We start from the raw sequence: 23,213 nt of genomic DNA, 5'->3' as shown, positions 1-23,213 counted from the left end.
AGCCTAGATTCTAGACCCATTTTTTACCGTTTACTGCATACTTTTAATTTTTTGATCGGTTCATTGTAAATGACAAGAAGAAGTATGCTTTTCGTCTACCAAAAAGTAAGGTGTGGGATCAGATTCGACCAAAGCATGCGTCTGAATTTCCATCTTAACAAATTCAATCTTTTGATAATTCAATTATAGTTACAACAGAGAGAGGAAGGAGATTCTTGATGTTTTGTAAATATCAAAAGGTACCAACGAATTGAGTACAAGACATTTTACTGACAAATCTTTTTGATAATTTGGAGGATTTAAATTTTGAATGTCATGAACACAGCAAATTAAAATTAAAATCTTAAACGCACACTTTCACCATCTCACATTGATCTCTTAATAATTTATATGTAAGATAACCACTTTATATATATATATATATATATATATATATAGCTGGGTTCAAGTTACACCTGGGGTAACTCTAAGCAATGTTATAAAACTCAATATTTTTTAATTTGATGCAAATTTTAAAAAATATACCGTTAGATTACATTATCTTTCGTATATTCTCCATATTTGCAAAATTTCAAATTGATCAAAAATTAATAGCCATGTCATCAAACAATTTTTTAAATTTAAATTTTTGTAGTTTAAAATAATACATAAAAGATGAGTTTATGGATCGAATGGTAAATAACATCCAATTGACATGATTGTTAAAAATATATAGAACATGTAATTCAACTATGGAATTTTCAAAATATGAAGTCTATAACAAGTTATTGGGCGGAGTAACATTGCTTAGAGTTGCACTAAGCGTAACTTGAACCCAACCTCTCTCTCTCTATATATATATATCTAAAAGAAGAAGATAGCCACTACTTTTTCTTAATTTAATTTAATTTTTTGAATAAAGATCACCACTACTTTAATTAAACCTCTCATTTATTATGTCACTAATTTATTGATTACATTACAAGTGCAATGCTATATTACACACGTCTACGATATATTCCCAACACATGTAAGGAAAAGGTTAATATTAAAAAAAAAAAAAAAAAAAAAAAAAAACTTAGATAATTAAAACAACAGCACCTCCTGGACCTTACCATAATAAAAAAACCTCCACGCATGCATCAGGCAGGCACCTAGCTATAAACCTTAATATTAGAACACTAAATAATGCTAATTAATTAATTGCAACAACTGCTTAAATATTGAGTAGTATAGTTGGAAGGCCCAAAGTTAAGCAACTCCGGATCCTTAGATCGAACCCAGGGCTTAACCACAACCTCAGACTCAAACATCTTCGAAACCCCATTTTGCGTGGCTGAGATTGTGAGGTAGTACTTCAACCCGGACACTACTTGCGTCTGTGCCTCTACCACCTCCATGAACCTTAGCTCTCCTCCAATACTATCGCCAATACTCATCATCTTGTACTGCCTCTGTCGTCTTTGCCTTCTTAAGCTCCTGTTGTACTCTTCCACTGAGAACCTCCCTAGTTCTTGCACCTCCTCGTTTGTCTTCACGTCGCTTATTTCTGTCTTTGCTCCCACCTTTCCTCTATAACACACACACAGCTGAAGAGAGATCAAAAGGGTTAGCGTTATTGTTGCCCATGTCACTGTTTGTGATCTTATTATCGCCATAATAGTTTGAACTTCAAATTTGTTGGTTTGGTTGAGGATGAGGATGAGGATGAGGATGGAAATGAAGAGGGTTTGGTTTGGATAGACTCTATATATATATACATATAAAATATAAAATATAAATGAGAGAATGGGACACGTAATTCAATCATAAAGGTAAAGGGGCATGCAACACGAACGGCGTGCCGCGTACTTGAAACACAGAAGAAAACGACGATGACACTCTTCTAATCTCATCTAAGATGATGGGGATGGGATTCCATTTTCTGGCTTTGCTTTTTGGAGTGGGGGCCGGGAATCTGTTTTCCCGGTTTTGTACTTGGAATTGTCTGTGTTTTGGGGATTTCTTTAATTTCTTATCACCTCGGGTTTTGTTTTGTTTTGTTTGTGGTTACGTAACGTAATATTTGTGAATGGGAGGAATTGACAATTCAGCACGCATAAGGTCACTACGTAAATTTGGCAAGTGCCACGTTGATGGCTGCATATGTGTACTGTGTAGCAAGCTGCCAAGCTTTGCTAATTTGCTTTTTGAAATGCGGCTCTTCCTCTGCTGCACCAGCACTACTGCGCGCACACTCTTCGTCTTCGAACGGCTTTTTACCCATTACCTTGTAATTATCATATCAGAAATTAAGAATTGGATACTCCATGGATATAATTGTCTTTTAATTCAATTAATTGAACAATGATTTTATAAAGGGCAAATACTTTGATTAATACTCATACAAGATGTGAATTTGACACACGCATGAGTTGGATTTTAATTAGAATTTTTAGTTCATTCAATGGCTGCTTTAGTTTGCACTTAGTAATTTTGAGTTTTCTTTCTTGATTTTTATTAATTATATATCAGAATTTGTGGTTCGTTCAATGGTTTGAACTTGAAGCATGTCAACATTCCACCTTTGTCTCCTATCCTATGCCAACATTTACTCTTTTATTTGCGTCATAGATTAATTTTCATCATTTGAGAACTTTCTTGTGACCTGATTTAATTCATGGTTCTGGTTAGTATGTCAATGTTAATTGCTTGAACCGTCGGCTAAATATGTGTGTATAAAGCCATAGAGAGCTAATTAAATTTACTATTTACCATGTAGCTTAATATAAAAACTGGGGTATGCTACAAATGAAATTCTGATTTTCAAAGTGTGATATTTGTGGTGCAATATTTGGTAATAAGGTCAACGATACCATGACAAAACTATGTAGCATAGATATCATTATGGGAGAAGTCGATAGTTGAAATGATAATTGATATAAGGGAAGTTCAAGATATATATCAATTCTTTTAGTATATATATGTGTTATAGGCAAAGAAGAGTAAGAGTAAGGTGAAGATACAAAAGTATGCATTATTGTCGTGCGAATATCACCCCAAGACTCAAATCAATAGTAACAAAAGCGATAGAAATAAATAACAAGTATACACAGAGAAGACCAAATTTACATGGTTTGCCATACTACTGGTAGCGACAGAGAGAAATTTCACTATAAAAATAGAATGGTACAACAGTGACATAAAAACACTCTCAAGAAACCCAAACCCTGATTATACTCTAACAGTCTCTTGCAAGACTTGAAAGACAGAGAGTATGTTGATGCCTCTATTCTTTTTGCACACATCTCTTGCGCAACAATTTCTCTCTAGCACCCCAAGACTCAAATCAATAGTAACAAAAGCGATAGAAATAAATAACAAGTATACACAAAGAACACCAAATTTACATGGTTTGCCATACTACAGGTAGCGACAGAGAGAAATTTCACTATAAAAATAGAATGGTACAACAGTGACATAAAAACACTCTCAAGAAACCCAAACCCCGATTATACTCTAACAATCTCTCGCAAGACTTGAAAGACAAAGAGTATGTTGATGCCTCTATTCTTTTTGCACACATCTCTTGCACAACAATTTCTCTCTAGCACCATGCTTACTAAAAACACACACACGCACACATATTAATAGGGTAGCACACTAATAGTCGGTGGGGAAAGCTATTTCAACTTGTATTTGGATTTTGTTTGATTGACTTGGGCTTGGAAATTCATGCCACAAGGGCCTATGTCAACAAATCTTCACCTTGGCTTGAATTAATCGAGCTACATGATCAAAACTCCTCTATCACCTCTTCTTTATCCCTTAAGGGTTATCACAAGCTGCAAACGCCAACCAAGTCCAAGCAATGCTTGAACTTGTTTGTTGGAACTAGCTTCATCAACATATTGGAGACATTCTCATTATAATCAATTCTCTTTCTCTGTAAGTAACCCTTAGCAACTAACTGCACCTTGGATTTTTCACCTTATTTTTCTGACAATGCTTCTTTCTTGCGGTATACCCACTTGTAGTCAATAGCCATTTTTCATTTAGGCAATTTTACTAATTCCCAAGTCTTATTTTCCTGTAGTGTCTCGTTTTTCATTGTCTTTTTGTTTGTAGCATCCCTGTAAGACAATGGATCTTCACTGTTGATTACGAGAGTAAAGCTAATCATATCTTCAAAGTCATATCTAGCTCTATGGTGCTTTGTGAACCCACTTATCGCTACCTCTAGTAATTGAGTAAGGCTCTTTTTACTGTTGTTGTTGTGAATAAATCTCATCAACATTCTTATCACTAGGAGAACTATTCTCGTCAGACTCCACCTCAACTATTCACTGTCTTCTTTAAGATTGGATCCTTAAATCTATAGCCTTTAACATCTTTTCCAAAACCAATAAATATGCATTTTTCTTGACTTTGAATCCATTTTAGAACGTTCTCCACTTTGCACATGCACATAAGCTAGTCAACCAAAGATTTTTTGACTTAAGTAATCAACTAGCCTACTTGACCAAACCTCTTCTTGAATCTTGAAATCAATGTTTGATGATGGATTTCTATTGATCATGAAGCTTGCTGTGTTAACAATCTCTTCCTTGAACACCTTAGGCAACCCTACATTCAATCTCATGCATCTAGTTCTTTTTGCCAAGGTTTTGTTCATTCTCTTTGTAACCCTATTTTGCTGTGGAGTTCCTTTGACTGTAAAGTGGTGAGTAATAGCTTATGATTCATAGCATTTGAAGAATTCTTAATATCTATACTCTAGCCCATTATCTATTAATTCTAAAATACTTTATTTTCCTGCTAGTCTGATCTTCAATTCGTGCTTTCCACTTTTAAAATATGTCAAACACATTAGACTTATGCTTCTTAGAATAAATCCATGCCTTCCTAGAGTAGTCATCAATTAAATTGACGAACTATTGAACACCTCTATGAGAAGAAACTGAAACTAAACCCCAAACATCTAAATAAATGTAGTCAAGAACACCTTACTTGTATGAGAGTGTATCTTAAAACTAACTCTATGTTGCTTCCTATAGACACAATGCTTGCAGTAGCCTAGCTTGCATGTCTCCACTCCTTTAAATGAATTTCTCTTGTGCAACTCCAACATACCACGTTCACCAATATGGCCAAGTCGCATATGCCATAACGTCATCAGTGTTGAACATTGCTACCTGATGAAACTGGAAGTAGATTTGCACCAACTTCACTATCATTTGATTTTTCTTCAACAACACTAGCTCATTTTAAGGACTTCTTTCCATTCTTCTTCTCCTCTAGATGCTTTTTCAAATCTTTACATCAGTTTTTGTAGTGCCCTTTTTTGTGACAATAATAGCACTCTACATCTTTTTTTGCACGTGGTCTAGACTGGGATCTATTCCTATTGGAGTTCCTTCCTCTTGACTTGCTTCTATTGCGATTGCTTAATTCTGATTTACAATAAGTCCATCATCCTAAGAACCAATACCATCTTTGTTCATCTTTATGTGTGACGAGAGCACTAGTCATCTCCTAGTCTCTTTCCCATACATCAACGTAGTCATTAGATGATGAAAATTTGTAGGCAGCGATGCTAATAAGAGTAACGATTTATCTTCGTCCTCATAATTTACCCCAAAACTTGACAACTAGGTTTTGAACATGTTAAATGTGTTGTGATACTCCAACAGATCTGAATCTTTGTTCATATGAAAACTATAAAGTTGCGTCTTCACTTACAACTTTTTGTCAGATTCTTTCTTATATAAAGACCTTCTAATTTATTCCAAATTTACTTTGTTGTCTTTGCTTCTAGGATGTTGTGAATAACCTCATCACCTAGGTTAAGATGAATTGCACTAGCTGCATTCTCATCCGTTTCTACCAATTCTTCATCCTTCATCTTTTCAAATTTCTTGTCCTTTCCAAACAAGGCCTTATGAACTCCTTGTTGAATAAGAGATCCTTTATCCGCGTTAGCCTAAGAGAAAAATTTCCCTTACCACAAAACTTCTCTTCGTCATAATTTGTGCTTGACATCTTTACTGTACCCAAAAGATTGAATCATAAACTTTCTTTGATACCACTTGTTATGCAAATAACACCCCATGACTCAAATTAATAACAGTAAAAGCAATAAAATAAATAACAAGCACACACAAAGAACACTAAAATTTTCGTGGTTTGGCTAATTGCCTTCATCCACAGGCGGCGATTGTGGACACAACGGAATGTGGAGTCGCCACCTAGTTTTTGCAATGGTCTAAGAACCATAGCGTCCTTTCGAGGAAGGACTACTGATCTTACTACTAGAGATATGGGTTCGGAGTTATGGTATAGTCTTAGGAAGGTATTAGGCACCCAAAATTGCTCAACCCTAAGGTTGGTTTCCTTTCACTGTGTCTTATGTTTTAATCCTAAGGGTACACTCAATATTGCATCTATATTACACACACAGTAGCATACATCTAAGCACACAACATGGCATCAATCATCCCTAACCATACATCTATCATGCTTGGCAACCAAAGCCTAGAATTCATCTATCATGGCATACCCTAACATCTAGCATACATGTCATGTCATCATGGCATCTCATTAAATCACAAACCCTAACATGCTCCTATCTCACATCATAAACCCTAACACACATCTAGCATGCATCTAATCATGGCATAACATATCATCCCAAACAAGGCAGCATTATAACCTTCTTGCAACATGGTTACATGTTTTCTTCAGATTTTGATCATTTTATTCAAGGACAAAACTTAGGTACAGTACTTTAGGTGCTGTTCCTTAAGTTTCCCTCTTAAGATTTAACCATGTGGCTATTTAACTAAAAAAATATTTTTATCTCATGAGAAAAAATCCACATGACAGAATCTTAAAAAGGGAACCTAAAGAACAACACCTAAGTACTATACCTAGGTCTTGCTCTTTATTCAAGATACTTTTTCCTTCTCTTATGCTGTTACGCGAGATAATGTTATTGCAAATGTCTTAGCCAAGAGAGCGAGGTTTCATTTTCCTCTTTTAGTTTGGATGTAGACTATTCCTCCAGATATTGCAAATTTTGTTGCAACTGATTTAAATAGCATCACACCCATACTCTTCCATCTTAATAATGACGTTAACAAGAAAATGGGAGATCTATCTCGATGTATAAAATATATGCCTGCCTGAGGGATCGATCACACACTTAAAACTTGGGCGATCGATCATTGGGCGTGTATATATATTTATAGTTTGCATGGCAGGGGTCACAACGGGTTTAGCATTCATAGTTTAGTAATTTTCCACGGGAAATTATTGTGTACTCCCGGAGTACCATAAATGTGTACTCCCTCCTCTCATATGAATGGTGAGTTCCACTAATTAAATTCATGGTGGGACCTACCATTCATGTGAGATGGGGGAGTACGCATTTATGGTACTTCGAGAGTACCTAATAATTTTCCATTTTCCACAGTGAGATAGCCGTCATCATGCTAATTCAAATTTCCTTTGGATTCAGAACATGTACATTGTATCACAAAACAATTGAGGCCAAACAAGTCATGCATAGATGTTTTGGATTGCTATTTCTTTTTTATTCACAAAATATTAATGACTTTCCAAACTTATTCTTAATTTATAGAAATCAATACATATATATATATATATATATATATATATATGGCGTAAATGCACTTTTAATCCTTACATTTTGCATATTTTCCATTTTGGTCCTTACATTTTCATTTCACCACTTTTAGTCCCTAAATCAATTAACGCGTTCCATTTTGGTCTTTACCGTTACTCACTTAACAAATATTGCTGATGTGGCAAACAGAGTGCACTGCTGGCACTTTCAATGTTGACGTGGCCAATAAAATAATATTTAAAAATGCCACATCAGCATAAAATAATGATTAAAAAAGACACATAAGCATCCACATCAACTTTTGATTTTGAAAATTAATTTATCTATTTTAACAAAAAAAAAAATGAAAAAAAAAATTAGAACCTAAAATACACATGAATTCAAATATGGTCTCATCTTAAACATGAACAAGAAAGAACACAAAACCAAAATATTCAATCACATGAACGCAACCCAGAAAAAACTTAAACCCAAAACTTCCTTATCAAAAACCGGTTCCCCCAACCCTTCTAAAACATTCTCCAAGCTTCCTCTCTCTTCCAAAACTCAAAACTTCCTCTCTCGCTTCCAAAAGACGTTCATGGCCAAAAGCTTCGAGCTCTATCTCTTTGCTCATCGCCACCACCGCCACCGCCACCGCCACCACAATTGGTTGTGGTGCTTTTTTTTCTTTCTCTAACCGACCCATTCTCTTTATCTCTTGATTTTGCTCAAACCCAAACCCAAACCCAAATGCCTCAAGCTCCTCGCTCAGATCAGTGCTTTTCTCTCTCTGTGTGGCTCAGATCAATGTCTTTCTCTTTCAGTGGGTCTCTCTGTCTCAGACCAGCGTCTCTCCCTTCCCGATTCCCCTTTTTGCTCGCCCCTCCTTGCTTCCTCCCCTCTCCACAACCTTCCATAGTTTTGATCTAGGTTTAGAGAGAGGCTGAGATCGGTGTGGTGGTAGTTGTGAAACAAAAATCGGTGGTGGTGGACGATGGTTGTGAAGCAGTGGTCTGTTGGGTCCGGTGGTGGGTTAAAGGGTGGGTGTTGTTGGAGTGGGTTGTGGGGTGGGTTTGTTGATCATTGATTGCTAGGTTTGAGATGTTTTAGTGTTCTTGTTGGAGATCAGTTTGTGTTTGTGTTTGGTTGACAAGAAAGGGTAAGAAAATCCTAGAAAATCTGAGTTTGTGTTCTTATGTTTAATCTGGGTTTGTGTTCTTATTTTAATTTTAATTTTGCTTTGTGTTGGTATGGTTGAGCTGGGTTTGTATTGGTATATGCGAATTGATTTTGTTTTGGATAATTTGGTTTATGTATATATACATAAATGGATTGATTTTGTTTGTACAATATTCATTTATGATTTTTCTAGGCTTGATTTTCTTGTGTTCTTATGTTTGATTTTCTGGGTTTGCATGATTTTTTTTTTTTGGGTTTGTGCTCTTCTGTCTTTTTGATGAAGAAGATGGCAGATCTAAATTCATGTATTTTAGGTTCTAATTTTGTTTTGTTTTTCATTTTTTATTGGCGAAAAACACATTTTGGTCCCTACATTTTCAGCCGATTTCCATTTTAGTCCCTAAGTTTTTTTTTTACCGCTTTTAGTCCCTCTCCTGAAAAACGCTTCCATTTTAGTCCCTGCCGTTACATCAGAAACGGATATTGCAGACGTGGCAAACGGCAAAATTAAATAATAATAAACTAATGTCCACGTGGCCTAAATTAATAATAAAACATATTTTTTAATGCCACATCAGCATCTAAATTAAAAAAATTAATTTATTAATTTTAACTAAATAAAAAAAATTAAAAACAGAATTAAAAACTAAAAATCTTATGAATTGAGATCTAAGTGTGCCTTGAACAAGAACAACAAGAACACAAACCCAGATCCAAAACAAAAAAAAAACTAACCAAAGCCAGAAATTCCGATCTCAAAGCCAACCCACAACCACCAAAATAAAACCCACAACAACCCAGGCCAAGAAAATCAACCCACAGCCACAAACCCATTAATCACCATTTGGCTCAACTTTCTCTTCGAGAACCCTCTGTGTTGACTTGAACATTTCAAACTCTGAAGCTACCCCATGATCACTTTATGGCTCACACACATACTTTCTTAATAAGCAATAACGGAATAACCTATCGGAACAGTCCAAGCATCATATGATTATGTTATAGCTTCATTAATTCTTTTTTAAATGTACACTAGAATAGTACAAAATGCCTGCAAATAGTTTTATTCAAACGAAATATTCAATATTTACATCTCATAAGTCTCATGATCTAGTAAAAATAAAAGACACAGAAACACATGACATGATTATCATAATCAGACAGTGATGGTCTCATCTGGGTCTTCAAAGTTGGGGTCCTTGACATCAAGAACTCCTGCAGATTCGAACCCAATCTCAGGCTAAGAGTAGCCATCACCAACCCAGGTGAACTTGCCTCCGTGACCCCTCTTCTTCGGCGATCCATTCATGCCGGTCCCTGATTTCCGATCTTTTCTCTCCTCTGATTTTCCACTGGGCTTGTAACTCTTCCTTGTCTTCTTCATTTTCTCTCTCTCGCTCACTCACTCACTCGGTGTCTGACGGTGATGGGATTGGACTGGATGGCTGGATCGGTGGTTTCGTTGGTTTTATATAGGGCGCTGTTGAGAGATTCGTTTTATAAAGTGATTAGTGGGTTTGTGGCTGTGAGTTGATTTTCTTGGCCTGAGTTGTTGTGGGTTTTATTTTGGTGGTTGTGGGTTGGCTTTGAGATTGGAGTTTCTGGCTTTGATTAGTTTTTTTTTTTTTTTTTTTAAATAATTTCTGGGTTTGTGTTCTTGGATCTGGGTTTGTGTTCTTGTTGTTCTTGTTCAAGGCACACTTAGATCTCAATTCATAAGATTTTTAGTTTTTAATTCTGTTTTTAATTTTTTTTATTTAGTTAAAATTAATAAATTAATTTTTTTAATTTAGATGCTGATGTGGCATTAAAAAATATTTTTTATTATTAATTTAGGCCATGTGGACATTAGTTTATTATTATTTAACTTTGTCGTTTGCCACGTCTGCAATATCCGTTTCTGATGTAACGGCAATGACTAAAATGGAAGCGTTTTTCAGGAGAGGGACTAAAAGCGGTAAAAAAAAAACTTAGGGACTAAAACGGAAATCGGCTGAAAATGTAGGGACCAAAATGTGTTTTTCGCCTTTTTTATTTTGTTAAAATAGATAAATTAATTTTCAAAATCAAAAGTTGATGTGGATGCTTATGTGTCTTTTTTAATCATTATTTTATGCTAATGTGGCATTTTTTAATATTATTTTATTGGCCACGTCAGCATTTAATGTGCCAAAAGTACACTCCGTTTGCCACATCAGCAATTTCTATTAAGTGAGTGTAAGGACCAAAATGGAACGAGTTAATTGATTTAGGGACTAAAAGTAGTGAAATGAAAATGTAGGAATCAAAATGGAAAAGATGCAAAATGTAGGGATTAAAAGTGCATTTATGCCTCTATATATATATATATATATATATATTTAATACTTATTTTTCATTGGAGTTTGGAACATATAAATAAGACTGAAATAGAAGCAAGAGCCACAAAGATAAGTTTGAAATAAAGGCAAGAGCCATAGAGATAAGATTGAAACAGAGATAAGAGGCCAAGGGAATCGCAAGGGTTGAAGTAATTCGTCTCGATTAGATGTTGGATACACCAATTTCATGATTTAAGAGCCAAAATTCTCATTGTTGATCAAACTTTTATCACGTTGACCAACCATCAAACAAAATAGAAGTTTCATCCCACTACCGAATTACACCATATTACACCAAAACAACTCTCAAAATAATTTTCCTAAGCTTGACCAAGTTTGACCACAATCAATCAAAGTTTGGTTGAGAGTTGACAAAAAAATCTGACCATTCGATCGAGATAAATCCTAGCTCATATTAAATATAATTGAATTCAACATTGCTAGTTAGCCATTTTTAAGAGAGAGTGACATAAAACTAGATCATAATTTAGTCATAATTCAATGAAAATCAAATGAGCTTGGGTTGGAGTTGTTGATACTATATTTTGTTCATCATCGATTTGCGTGCTAAAATAAATAAATCTTAAAAGGCTTAACATGGAAAAAATAACAAGAGATAATTTTATTTTCCAATTGAATGTTAGGTAAATCATTTTGATGGTCCAAGAGTTTAAATTCCCAAAAGTACCATTTTTGACTAATTTTGACCAACCCTAGACAAGACTCAGTCAAAGTTTGACTAAAAGTGCAACCATCCGATTATGATGAATTTGTGCTCATCTTAAAATCATGAATTTCCCTTCAAAATGACAGTTCACAAGCTAGATCAGAGTTAAAATAGATAAGATATCGCAACCAAAAAAAAAAATCTGTCATTAAAAAGCCTTGTGATTGTAATTTAATTTCGATTAAATTATAATAAAATGATCACCAATTAGCTTGAGTGAGGACTCATTGAAAGGTATTATGATGAACTTTGATGTAACATGCTTTGATGCCCAAAAAACCTCACTTGAATAAAAAGAATTTACAAAAATATATTAAATTGGGAACTTTATATTAAAACGTGGTTTTTTCCACCATTTTCCGAGGCTTCCAACATGCTAAATCGGAAAGTTTGGACAATAAAGAAAGAATCTTTAGAAAACAGACATCACAACCTTTCCAACAACATCTTACTTGACCAAAACAAAGGTTGGTAAGACCATAAAGGAAGTTCACAAAGTTGGAAAGAAATGCATAAAGTATTATTTTTCAGGTCAAAAGCTGATTTTTAAGGTGTCTAAAATGAACTAATTCGGCCACAATTGATGAAAAAAGTCTAAAATTTCTTGAAGTATGATCAATTGTCTACATCATTGAAAAAATGACTTGAAAATATCATCTCTAAATTGGGAGATATTGCACTCACAAAATAGACGAAAAATCAGCTTCGTAAATTTCTACACTACGTCACCTCTCTTCTGGGTGAAATATCTCTGCAACCGCTACTCCAGATTAAATAGGGCCAAAACCACTGGATATTATACATCCAGACCTTTCTAGATATATCAAGAATGAAGAAATGTGATTTCTAAAAGACCTCTAAATAGCTACTCAAAATAGGTCTCGAAGAGGAAAAAAAGGGGCCTAGAAAGGGGTAGAATGTTTTAGAAGCTTCTAGAAGCTTGTGGAAGAATGAGATAGAATTTAGGATTCATCCCCACCATGCACCTTGCTCATGGTGGGAATGAGCCTATATCCCACCTTAGTCCCCTTTAAATATCCACCATTTTCCCATTTGGAAAAGCATCCACTATACCCCAAAAAACTTCCTTCATATTTTCCAACTTAGGCTAGGTTCCAAAGTTTTCCTTTTCTAAAAATCCCAGCCCATATTTCAGCCCTAATTAGCCTCCTAAATCGTATCTATGCACCTTACCCATTTCTATAACTTTGATAGCCTAGATTTCTATCCAAGCAACTAAAGTTCTTTCTTTTCTTAGTATATACACTATGGATATATATTCAATTAATTTACGTAAGATGTATTTTTTTTAATAAGACTTTTTATATTCTTGTTCTTATGTTCTTTACATTCTTGCTATTTACAACATTTTCTTTAAACTCTTTTCACTTGTTATTTGTACTTATTCTTTTGTAAATAATATCACAATGTTTTCTTTTGGTAAATATTATACTCATGCGTGTCACGTATATACATTATTGTACAAAAATCTTCCTTTGAAAACAAAATCTAAGTATTCAAATTATTTTTCAAAATGTGAATTGTGGAGATTAAATTAAAATAAGGCAATGTCTTTTGGATATGCGATGCGGAGTGCCTAAGACCTTCCCCACACATAATCAAGCTTTCAAGTCGAAGAATCTTTGACCCGAGACTTGTTATACCTTAATTAGCTTAGGATGGCCTTTAGTTAGGTAATTAAAATGAATTAGACAACATGTAACCAATTACATCAAGAATAAACCAATGGTTGGTGGTGACTCCATAAAAATAAGTAAGTAAAAAGACCCACTTGCACACACATCACCCGGCTAGTGTCACAAATATGCACACATCATCACACATTGCCAAGCAAAAAAAAAGAACCAAGTGGTGCTTCAAATAATAAAAAGGTAAGAAACAACCCAAATGTGGAATTGTGGGGGTTTTCCTTGGAAAGGGAGTAATTTTCCAACAATGTCCGCAAGCATGAATAAGGTATCATTGGAAATTTTTCTTGATAAATTTGAAATTGGAAGGCTCAATCTCAAAAATTTCTCCTAGGAAAATAATTTATGAAAGTACCAAAGTGGAATTTTCAGGACAAAAGTTTGATTTTAGTATCACTTTCCCTAGCTTCTAGCTTAGCAAAATTGAAACAATAGGCTAAAAGTAGATATCTTTAGATAATAGACATCAAGAAGTTAACCTTAATTATAAATACATTTTAGCAAAAAATAAAATAGCGCACCTAAGCATGCTTTTTTGCTTCTTCAAAAAGCATTAAAATAAAAAAGAATTCTTGAGACGCTTTATTTAATTAGCTTTGCTATAACGAAGCAAAGTGCTAACTGCTCAAACCTTGGGCTTCGAGCTTTGAGTTTTAAGTGTGCTTTTCACAACACTGGGTACAAGGTGAGCTATTTCTTTCCAGTGACATCTCATTTGAACCAAATGGAGCTTAGAAAGGTCAAAACATAAGTTTTCAAAGATAGGAAAAGTTATGAGAAATTCACAACAAAATTGTTAAAACCAGTTTTTGGGCCCTCTTTGCATACAAATTTATCATAACTCACAAAAATTGGTACAAAGAGTTGCTACTTTTGTAAACTACAAGTGATTATCTACATGCATCTTGGGAAATATGCATCTCAAGATCATCTTTGATTCTCTGGATTGTTAGATATCGATCACGTAAGAATGACAAAAATCAACTTTGAAGATTTTCCTGTGTAAACCACCATACTTCCGGATTGAATAACTTTTTGCACACTACATCAAACTATGAAAAGTTAAAACATTTAGAAAGCATGTAACACAAACTTTCCAATGATACCAAGAATGAACAAATGAGAGTTCGATAAGGCCTCCAACTAAGTGCACAAAGTTAGTACATTGAAACTGTAAAAAAATTGGGATAAATTTGTGTAAGAAAGTGGAAAAATTGGAGCCAAAGCACATGCTTAGCATAACCTCGAGCACGGCCTAAGATGCTCATTGTTTATGTGGGCAAGGAAGTTATTGTTCATCTATAAAACCAGCACCACTCCCCACTCGAAAATATCAACCAAAAACCATGAAAATCATCACATAACTCTTCCAATCACACTGGAAAATTCTCAATTAAATACCCATCATCCCAATCAAACTCTTAGGTATATAATCTTTACCTCCTTTCTCAATTTTCTTTCTTATCATGTTCTTATTTGCTTAAATAATACATGTTTGTATGAATAATGTGGTGAGTATGATTTGATATTTATAAATGGCTATAGACATGCATGTTTAGGTTAGGATCTAGATTAAAATGAATGATTTACATGCTTTAATCAACATGTTCATGCACAATTGATATATATATATATATATATATATATTTTTGATTAGTTGTTTGGTTTACCCATTTCATCTTTACTAAGAATAATTTGTGGGTATTAATTTGCATATGGCTATGAATGACTCTCTCTCTCTCTCTCTTGTTTGCATGTAATCTCATTAAACAGCAACCCTCAAATGTGAATATATATATATATATATATATATAATGTACACATCTAGTTGAATTATTTACAACAACGTGCCAGATAAAAATAAAAGACCTTGTATTCTAAACACATTTGAGTAATTTTTGCTCCAAAGAAGATGAAAGGGATTTTGGGCTGTTTGTACATGGACTACTAGCTAGTTGATAAGATAAGGTCTCTTCAGCAACGTGCTAAATTCAAAATAAGAAAGCATAATTGCACTGCACATTAGTCAGTGCATCGATCACCATATAAACACAACTAAAATGAGGTAATAAAAGAAGATGGAGATAGGGATGGCTAAAAACAACAATAATAGTTCAATAGGTTGCTCAGGCCGCATGTAGTATGGGAACACAAGTAATGTGGATATCATGAGCAACCCCATGAAGAACAAAGCACAATTTTTATTATCATTATAGTTCCTCATACTCATGCTTATTCTCGATCGAAAGAGAGTGTGGGTTAAACGTTGTTAAAAGACTATTGGATTTTTTTGTTAGCAATATATATATATTGCTTGGGCTAATTTTGATTAGAGAATATTAGGTAACATTAAGTAACATTAATTAAAATTTATTAATGAAATTTTCAGTTTGTAGTTTTATTATTTTACATTGATTGTTACATGCAATGTATGAAGAAAAATATGTTCAAGTGCATGAATTTTACCTTTGATGTACAGGCAAAAATAGTCACTGCTAATTTGAGGAGAACTTGAAAGTTGACGTTACTCCCTAAAGTTTCTGTTGAATTGTATCCCATGTAAATTCAAAGTTTCTAACGTTGTTTTGAATTTAAAAAGTAAATAAATAAAATATGTAACTATCAAATTATAAAATAAAAAAAAGAAAACATCTTTAGTACTTATGATTTAATAATGCATCATTTAAAGCATTCACATCAAAGATTTTAAATTTTTTAGCTTCTAACAATTCAAAAAACTACTTTATCTATTTTAACACCTCATTCTATAATACACCCATCATTAAAAGTTTTATTTTTTTTTACCACTTCATTAAAAGATTCTTTTTTATTCTTTTATATTAAAATTTGCATCTTTTTCTTTCTTTCTCTATGTCTATCTTCTCCCAAGCAAAAGCAAAAACAACCAACAAACTCAATACTCACCACTCATAGTCACCGCTAGCCACCACCACCATACCACCACTGCCACCCACAAGCCATAACCCTCACATCACAACCACCTATCCACTGCACAGCCACCATAGCCACCACCTATCACCCACCGCACATCCTAGAAAAAACGAAACCCACCCACTACACAACCACCACCCACCATAACCGAACTAGCCATAGCCACCACACATGGTACAAATCAAAACCCACCTTTCAAACCCAAGCCCACATCACAACCGAAGACCCATTAGCCACAATTGAAATCACCGAGACCCACAAAATCAACCCAGACCCACACTTGTTGAACCACCGCAGCCCACAAGCTAAAATCAAACCAATAACCACCACAAAATCCAAACTTTCAAATCCAAACTCAAAATCCAAAACCCAACCTTTCAAACGCAAAATCCAACATTTCAAACCTTTCGGCCATAGCAAAAGAAGAAAAAGAAGAAGAAAGGGAAGGATGACGGAGAGCATGATATAGAGAAGAGAGAGAGAGAGAGAGAGGCAAATTTGACAGAAAAGAAAGAGGCACGCATTGGACAAATAAATTTATATAATTTTATTATAACATCCAGCTACGGTGAGCTACTAGAGAAGGCAACTCACTAGTATATTTTGGAATCGTTGCTAAATTTGCTCGATGAAAATTTGGCAGCATTTTGCCTTATTTTTGTGTCAGAAATCCGATAGTGCTTCGCCTCGGGTGCGTCATAGTGCACAAAACGCTATTCTTACCAAACTTTTGCTGTGAGAATATGGCAATGAAGGTACCCCATTTTCACGGCGAAAATTTTGGCAGAGGTTTGCGTTTGGTGCGCTATGGCGCATCAACAAGGTTTCATGCTTGTGTATATGGCACACGTTAGTGTGTTCGTATTGGGGCGAGCCAAAGCTCACCAAAGCATTAAACGCGTTGATGCGTGTTGCATACACAGGGAAACCAAAATCACTTAGCTGACATAGATTGAGACAATCACACCGCGATGATCATGCCCACAATGTAGCGTGAATATGCACCTACAGCCGTCGCCTTTTGCGTACACCCACACTAAAAGGTCAAGAGCATCCATGATTACGAGAGGGTCGCTCTCCTAACCATAAGAGTCCATCATACAAAGTGCATGATCATCCACAAACAGGCATACTTGCACATCCTTTCTCCAAGCATCCTAACTACAAGTGTGCATATGCAATAACAAAAGAAACACGAAACCAGTAGACATGCAAGGAAACAACTAAAAAGAAAGCATGTGAAAGGACAAGCTAATAAAGAGAGCCAAATGAGGGCAAACAAGCATGTTATCAAACAAAGGGGGTGTCCTTAGAGGACAAAATGTAGGTTTGGATCTGGTGTCCATAGGTCAATGAGATTGGAGCATTGATGATACATGTGCCATCAAGCAAAGTTCCTAAAAGGGACTTAAGGTCTCGTGTATCAAGGACAGGTGTGAACCCGCATGAGATTGTAAGAACTAAGCTTGATGACACAAACAAGCACACATAAAGACACATGCATGAACATATAGGTAAATGTGCAAAGATGCAAAGAAACAAAGAGAGCCAAACGGGATGGCACAGAACAAGCAATGCAAGTAGATCATCACATGGGGTGGAAGAGGGTATGCATCGCGCAAACCAACATCACAGAGATACATTCTCACAAATGGTTACATCCAAACTAGCCACAAGAGGGCGGATGTGACCCAACAAGCAAGTGGTCCCAATGGCCAACAAGCACAAACCTACGGAGGGAACAAAGCACGACAAGAGCCTAGATCTAGTCAGACAACATGGATCAAAAACATAAAAGCAAGCAAGCATATACATGCATAAAGGAAATGATTCAAACCATTTGTTATAGACCTAGGTGTATGGATGTAGGCCTACACCACAAGAAAAAGGCATAACAAGAGACATAGAGACATAGCCAAACACTAGACATAGCATCCAACATGTAAAGCTAAACACATAAACATGGCAAGGAACACATAAACACATAGATCTAAGTACAAGCATTACAAAAAGCATGGAAACAAGGCATAAGGCACCTAAACATGTAGATCTAAGCACAAGCAAGGTATTTAGACATATCCTAGCCCAAGAAGGTTAGACTAGCATCATCAAAGCGAGGAGACATGCTAGGAAGCAAGATAAAACAATAAACATGCAAGAAAATTAAATGGGTGTAGATAGTAGCGAAAAAACTACATCTACACCCCTAAACCTCAAATCCAAGGTACAAAGACTAAGGAGAGGAAGATGGGAGCAAGAACACTACCTCTTGATGTGTAGAAAAGTGAAAGATCAAAGGTTTTTAGGTGTTTTTAGGAGAGAAATGTAGAAAAAAGAGAGATAAAATTGCCTAGAAAAGATACCCTAAGATCCCGAAATTCATCCCTATCAAGATTTGCCAATTATGAGGACGTTTTGGGCCTTTTATAAGCAAAGAAGTGCCCGGCGGCCCTTGAAGGGTCGCTTGGCTGATGTCAACTATTTTGTCATTTTCCAGCTTTTCAATCCTGACTTTGGTTGCTCATTTGAAGGCCTTCCTGAACTTCGATTAAGTTGATATTGGTGTCTCTGGAAAGTTATGGATGTCTAGGTTTCAGAAAACTTAAAAAATTGAGAGGCTGTTTGGATCATTTTTTTTCATCACTCAATTTCTGTCACTCAATTTCCATCACTCATCACTTATCAGTTATCACTTTAAAATACCACACCCGTTTGGCACCATTACTCAATATTTTTCACACTGTTTGTGGGTCCCACACCTGTCACTTGGTCAAAGCAAAAATATTTTGTGGGCCCCACCATTTTCTCTTTTCTCATTTCCCCTCCTTCACCCCTGTTACTCTCCCAAAACACAAACCCGAACCCAACTCCAACCACAATAACAAAAACAGCAACAACAACAACAATAACAACAACAAAATGCAGCCAATCAGACAGCTAATTCCACGTCCACCTTAGTTAGCAACGACGATGAGCCGATACAGAATCGATACGACAACGGTCTTCATCCACGGTCCACGGTCTTCGTCCATCAACCGATACAGAACTGATGCGAGATCTTCGTCCACAGTCTCAGCTGGGACACCACGCCGAAACCCCAACCGTTGTGTTCAAGGAATGGTATTTGAAACCCATTCATGTGGGTATTTTGAAATCCCAAATCCAAATCCAAACCCATCCTTACCCAATCATGGAGTGCAGCTCTAGACCAAAAAATTCTGTGATGAAGAACAAAAATGAAAAAAAAAAAAAAGAAAAAAAAGAAAGAAAGAACCCCGAACCCAGTGAAGAAGAAGGAAAAAAGAAGAAGGAAGAACTGAAGATCGAACCCAGTGAAAGAAGAAGAAAAAAAAAAAACCCAAAAACCCGAACCCAGTGAAAGAAGAAGGAAAAAAAAAAAGAGGAAGAACAATGGAGACCGAACCTAGGAGAAGATAGAAAGAGAAAAAGAAGGAGACAGTGTCAGAAGTTGAGTTGACAATACAATGTAATGGGTCCCATCATGTATGTTTAATTACAAAAATGCCATTGAGTTATGAGTTATGGAAACTGAAAACAGCCAAAATATGTTTTCAGTTTCCATAACTCATAACTCAAAAATCAGAGAATTGAGTTATGGTAACAGAGTTATTTTGCAGCCAAACGGATATTGAGCTATGGGTCCCACCATTTTTGAGTTATGAGTTATGAAAACTAAGAATTGAGTTACGGAAACAGGCCATCCAAACAGCCTCTGAAATTCCAACGTCTGGATCACAAGTTATGGCCTTAGGAAGCGAGATTATGCGTCCTGCACAGTTTTCAAGATATCTCAACCACTTTAACTCTGATTTTGACCCATAAATAGTCGTTGGAAAGGGAATTTAATAATCTTTGCAATGACACTAGTTCCAACCCATTCTGATAGCTGGATCAAAATTAGAGTTTTTGATGCCCTTGGGAGTTAATCTTGAGTTAAACTTGGTCAAAGTTGATGAAAATCTCCGAATAGCTCGGGTTTGATGTAAAAGCTTGAAAAATATTTTTTTGTAGTGGTTCAAACCAATTTTGACTTTGGCCAACCCTAGGATAACCAGTGGCATTTTGGTCTCTTTGACCTAAAATGGCACTTTGGGTGCTCCAATACTTGCACGGGTTGTATCATGTCAATCTAGATGTTCCCACGGTCCCCTAGTGAAAAATTGACATTTTTGGAATTTTTAGGGTTTGGCATGCAAATTGAGGGTGGACAAAATACGGTATCTACATTTGCCCCTTCTTTATCTAATACTTTGGGTGCTCTTATTATCCAAGTGGCTAAAGTATTTAAGTTGTGAACCAATATGGCTAAAATATTTAGGCGAAAACCACATTTTCGTTCCTACTTTTTCAAGCTATTCCCACTTTGGTCCATTGATTTTATTTTCACCGCTTTTTGTTCCTATTTAGAAAAGTGCCATCTATTTTAGTCCTTTTCATCAATGCCTTAACAGCAAAGTTCTAGATGGCAAACGGAACTACTAAAATAATAATAAAAAATTTTATTTTGGCATTAAAAAATGCCATGTCAGCATCTAAATTAAAAAAAATTTAATTTATTAGATCTAATACGTCATGGATTTGGTGTCTTTGCATTTCAGATCTAAGTGTGTGTGTGTGTGTTTTTTTTTTTTTTTAATTTCTAGGTTTGTGTTCTTGTTCAAGACACACTTAGATCTCAATTCACGTGATTTTCGGTTTTTAATTTTTTTTATTTAGTTAAAATTAATAAATTAATTTTTTTTTAATTTAGATGCTGACGTGGCATTTTTTAATGTCAAAATAAAATTTATTATTATTATTTTAGTAGTTCCGTCTGCCACCTTGGTCTTTGCTGTTAGGGCACTGACGGAAAGGACTAAAATGGATGACGTTATTCTAAATAGGGACTAAAAGCGGTCAAAATAAAATTTAGGAACCAAAGTGGAAATCTTCTGAAAATATAGGAACAAAACTGTGATTTTCGCCAAATATTTATTGTTATGTTGGTCTTTGCACTAGTGTTGTAGTTGTTGAAGTGGTCCATGTGGCTAGAATTTCCAAGCCCAAGTCGGTCAAGCAAAATCCAAATACAAGTTGAAGAGTCTTTTGGTTAAATATTGCTAAAATTTGAGTTTATAATTTTATATGAATTGTGCAAAGTTTTTTTTACCTAAACGAGGAGAAATGTAAAATTCAAAACTCTTGATACCCATTGTGCCATTACTTCTAATGTAAGTCAAGAGATCAAACATCCTCCCTTTAGAGGAAAATAGTTAGTTTAAGAAACAACCACTAGACTACACCTCACCTTATGGTTAGCATTGGAAGTTAGAATTATTTATTCTTAAATATTTTAGATATTTCAAAAACAAAGAAAATATATATAAATTGTTTTTAAAAAAGATAATTACGACGATGGGTAGTGGATTTGAACTTTGAACACCATCATTAGGAACATTAGAAAGGGTCAATTAACATGTAACACTAAATAAATAAGTTCATTTTATTTTTTATTCTAATTAATATATTTATACATTTTTATTGTAATTAGTCTTCTCTCAAAATAATATATTTTTTCTGAAAATTGAAATTATTTGTTTGTTTATATAATTATGCCATGTACTTAAAAGATTAACTATATTATCTTTTTTTTAAACTCATGTAATATGTTTGAAAATTATTTAAATTTTAGTCAATACTTTTCTAAGAGAGGTTGCTAACTTTTACAATTTTTTTTTTGGGTATTTATTTAATAATGCATCTTGATTTGACCTCAAAATATTGAACATGTCTATTTTACCATTCTTTAAACGATCTATTTTTTAAATATTTCTCATAATTAGCATTTATAACAAATTAAGTTATCATGAATTATAAAATATGAATACAAAACTAACCTAACTTTTCATTTCCAACTTAAAATTCAAAGACCAAAATCGCCTACCTATACAAGAATTACAATAAAAATTATAAGATGTGAAAAATAAAAGAAAGAAAGAGAATGAACGACATAAAAAAAATCAAAGATTTTTCTAAAAACGTTAAATGGAAATTAAAAAAAATACAACGAATTAAAAGATGTTTGAGTCCTGTTTATAATATACATTAAACGACATGGAATTTTTTTTTTTTTTAAAAGAATCTCTTCAAAGCAAAAATTTAAAAGACATAATTAACAAATTAAAGAAGAAAGAGAATAAACTATATAAAAAATTGAAGGTTAATTAAAAGATAAATTATTTTTTAAGACATGGTGATATGATCAGGTTATTTTATTTTAACTTTTCGTGGCATTGTTAGGTTATTTCAATAGAGTAAAATAACCCAAAATAAATAACTCAAAATTTTTGCTATATTAAAATTTTTTTTGCCATTTAATCTCTTGAGAGAAACCTACAATATTTTTACTTTTTTTTTTCCACATCTTATAATTTTTATTGGATTTCCTGTATTAGGTAGAGGGAAGAGCACAAAGAAAATGAATAAGTTCTTTCGAAAAAAGAAGGGAATAAAAAAAATCAATTTAATTGTCTTAATTAATTTTAAAAAATTTATAAATTCAGAATTTTGTTTTTAATTTTTTGTAATTATTTATTTATTTAAATGCTGACATGGTATTTTTAATTTTTTTTTATATTAGCCACATCATCATTTATTTCTTGCACTGTTGTACATAGTGTACTTCGTTTGCCATATAT

The 23,213-nt window shown here is 34.4% G+C and overlaps 1 protein-coding gene across 1 annotated transcript; it reads right to left on the bottom strand.

Moving 5' to 3' along the window:
- Positions 1-928: 928 nt before the first annotated feature.
- Positions 929-1,733, bottom strand: LOC115949639 (cysteine proteinase inhibitor B). Its single transcript, XM_031066922.1, has one exon. It carries the CDS (start codon positions 1,635-1,637, stop codon positions 1,179-1,181), a length of 459 nt encoding a protein of 152 aa, XP_030922782.1. The 5' UTR covers positions 1,638-1,733; the 3' UTR covers positions 929-1,178.
- Between the last annotated feature and the right edge of the window lie 21,480 nt (positions 1,734-23,213).

Source organism: Quercus lobata, chromosome 6 (genome assembly GCF_001633185.2).
Source record: "Quercus lobata isolate SW786 chromosome 6, ValleyOak3.0 Primary Assembly, whole genome shotgun sequence".
NCBI lineage: Eukaryota > Viridiplantae > Streptophyta > Magnoliopsida > Fagales > Fagaceae > Quercus > Quercus lobata.
Note: the sequence above shows the minus strand (reverse complement) of the source record. Positions and strands in the feature narration are given on the sequence as shown.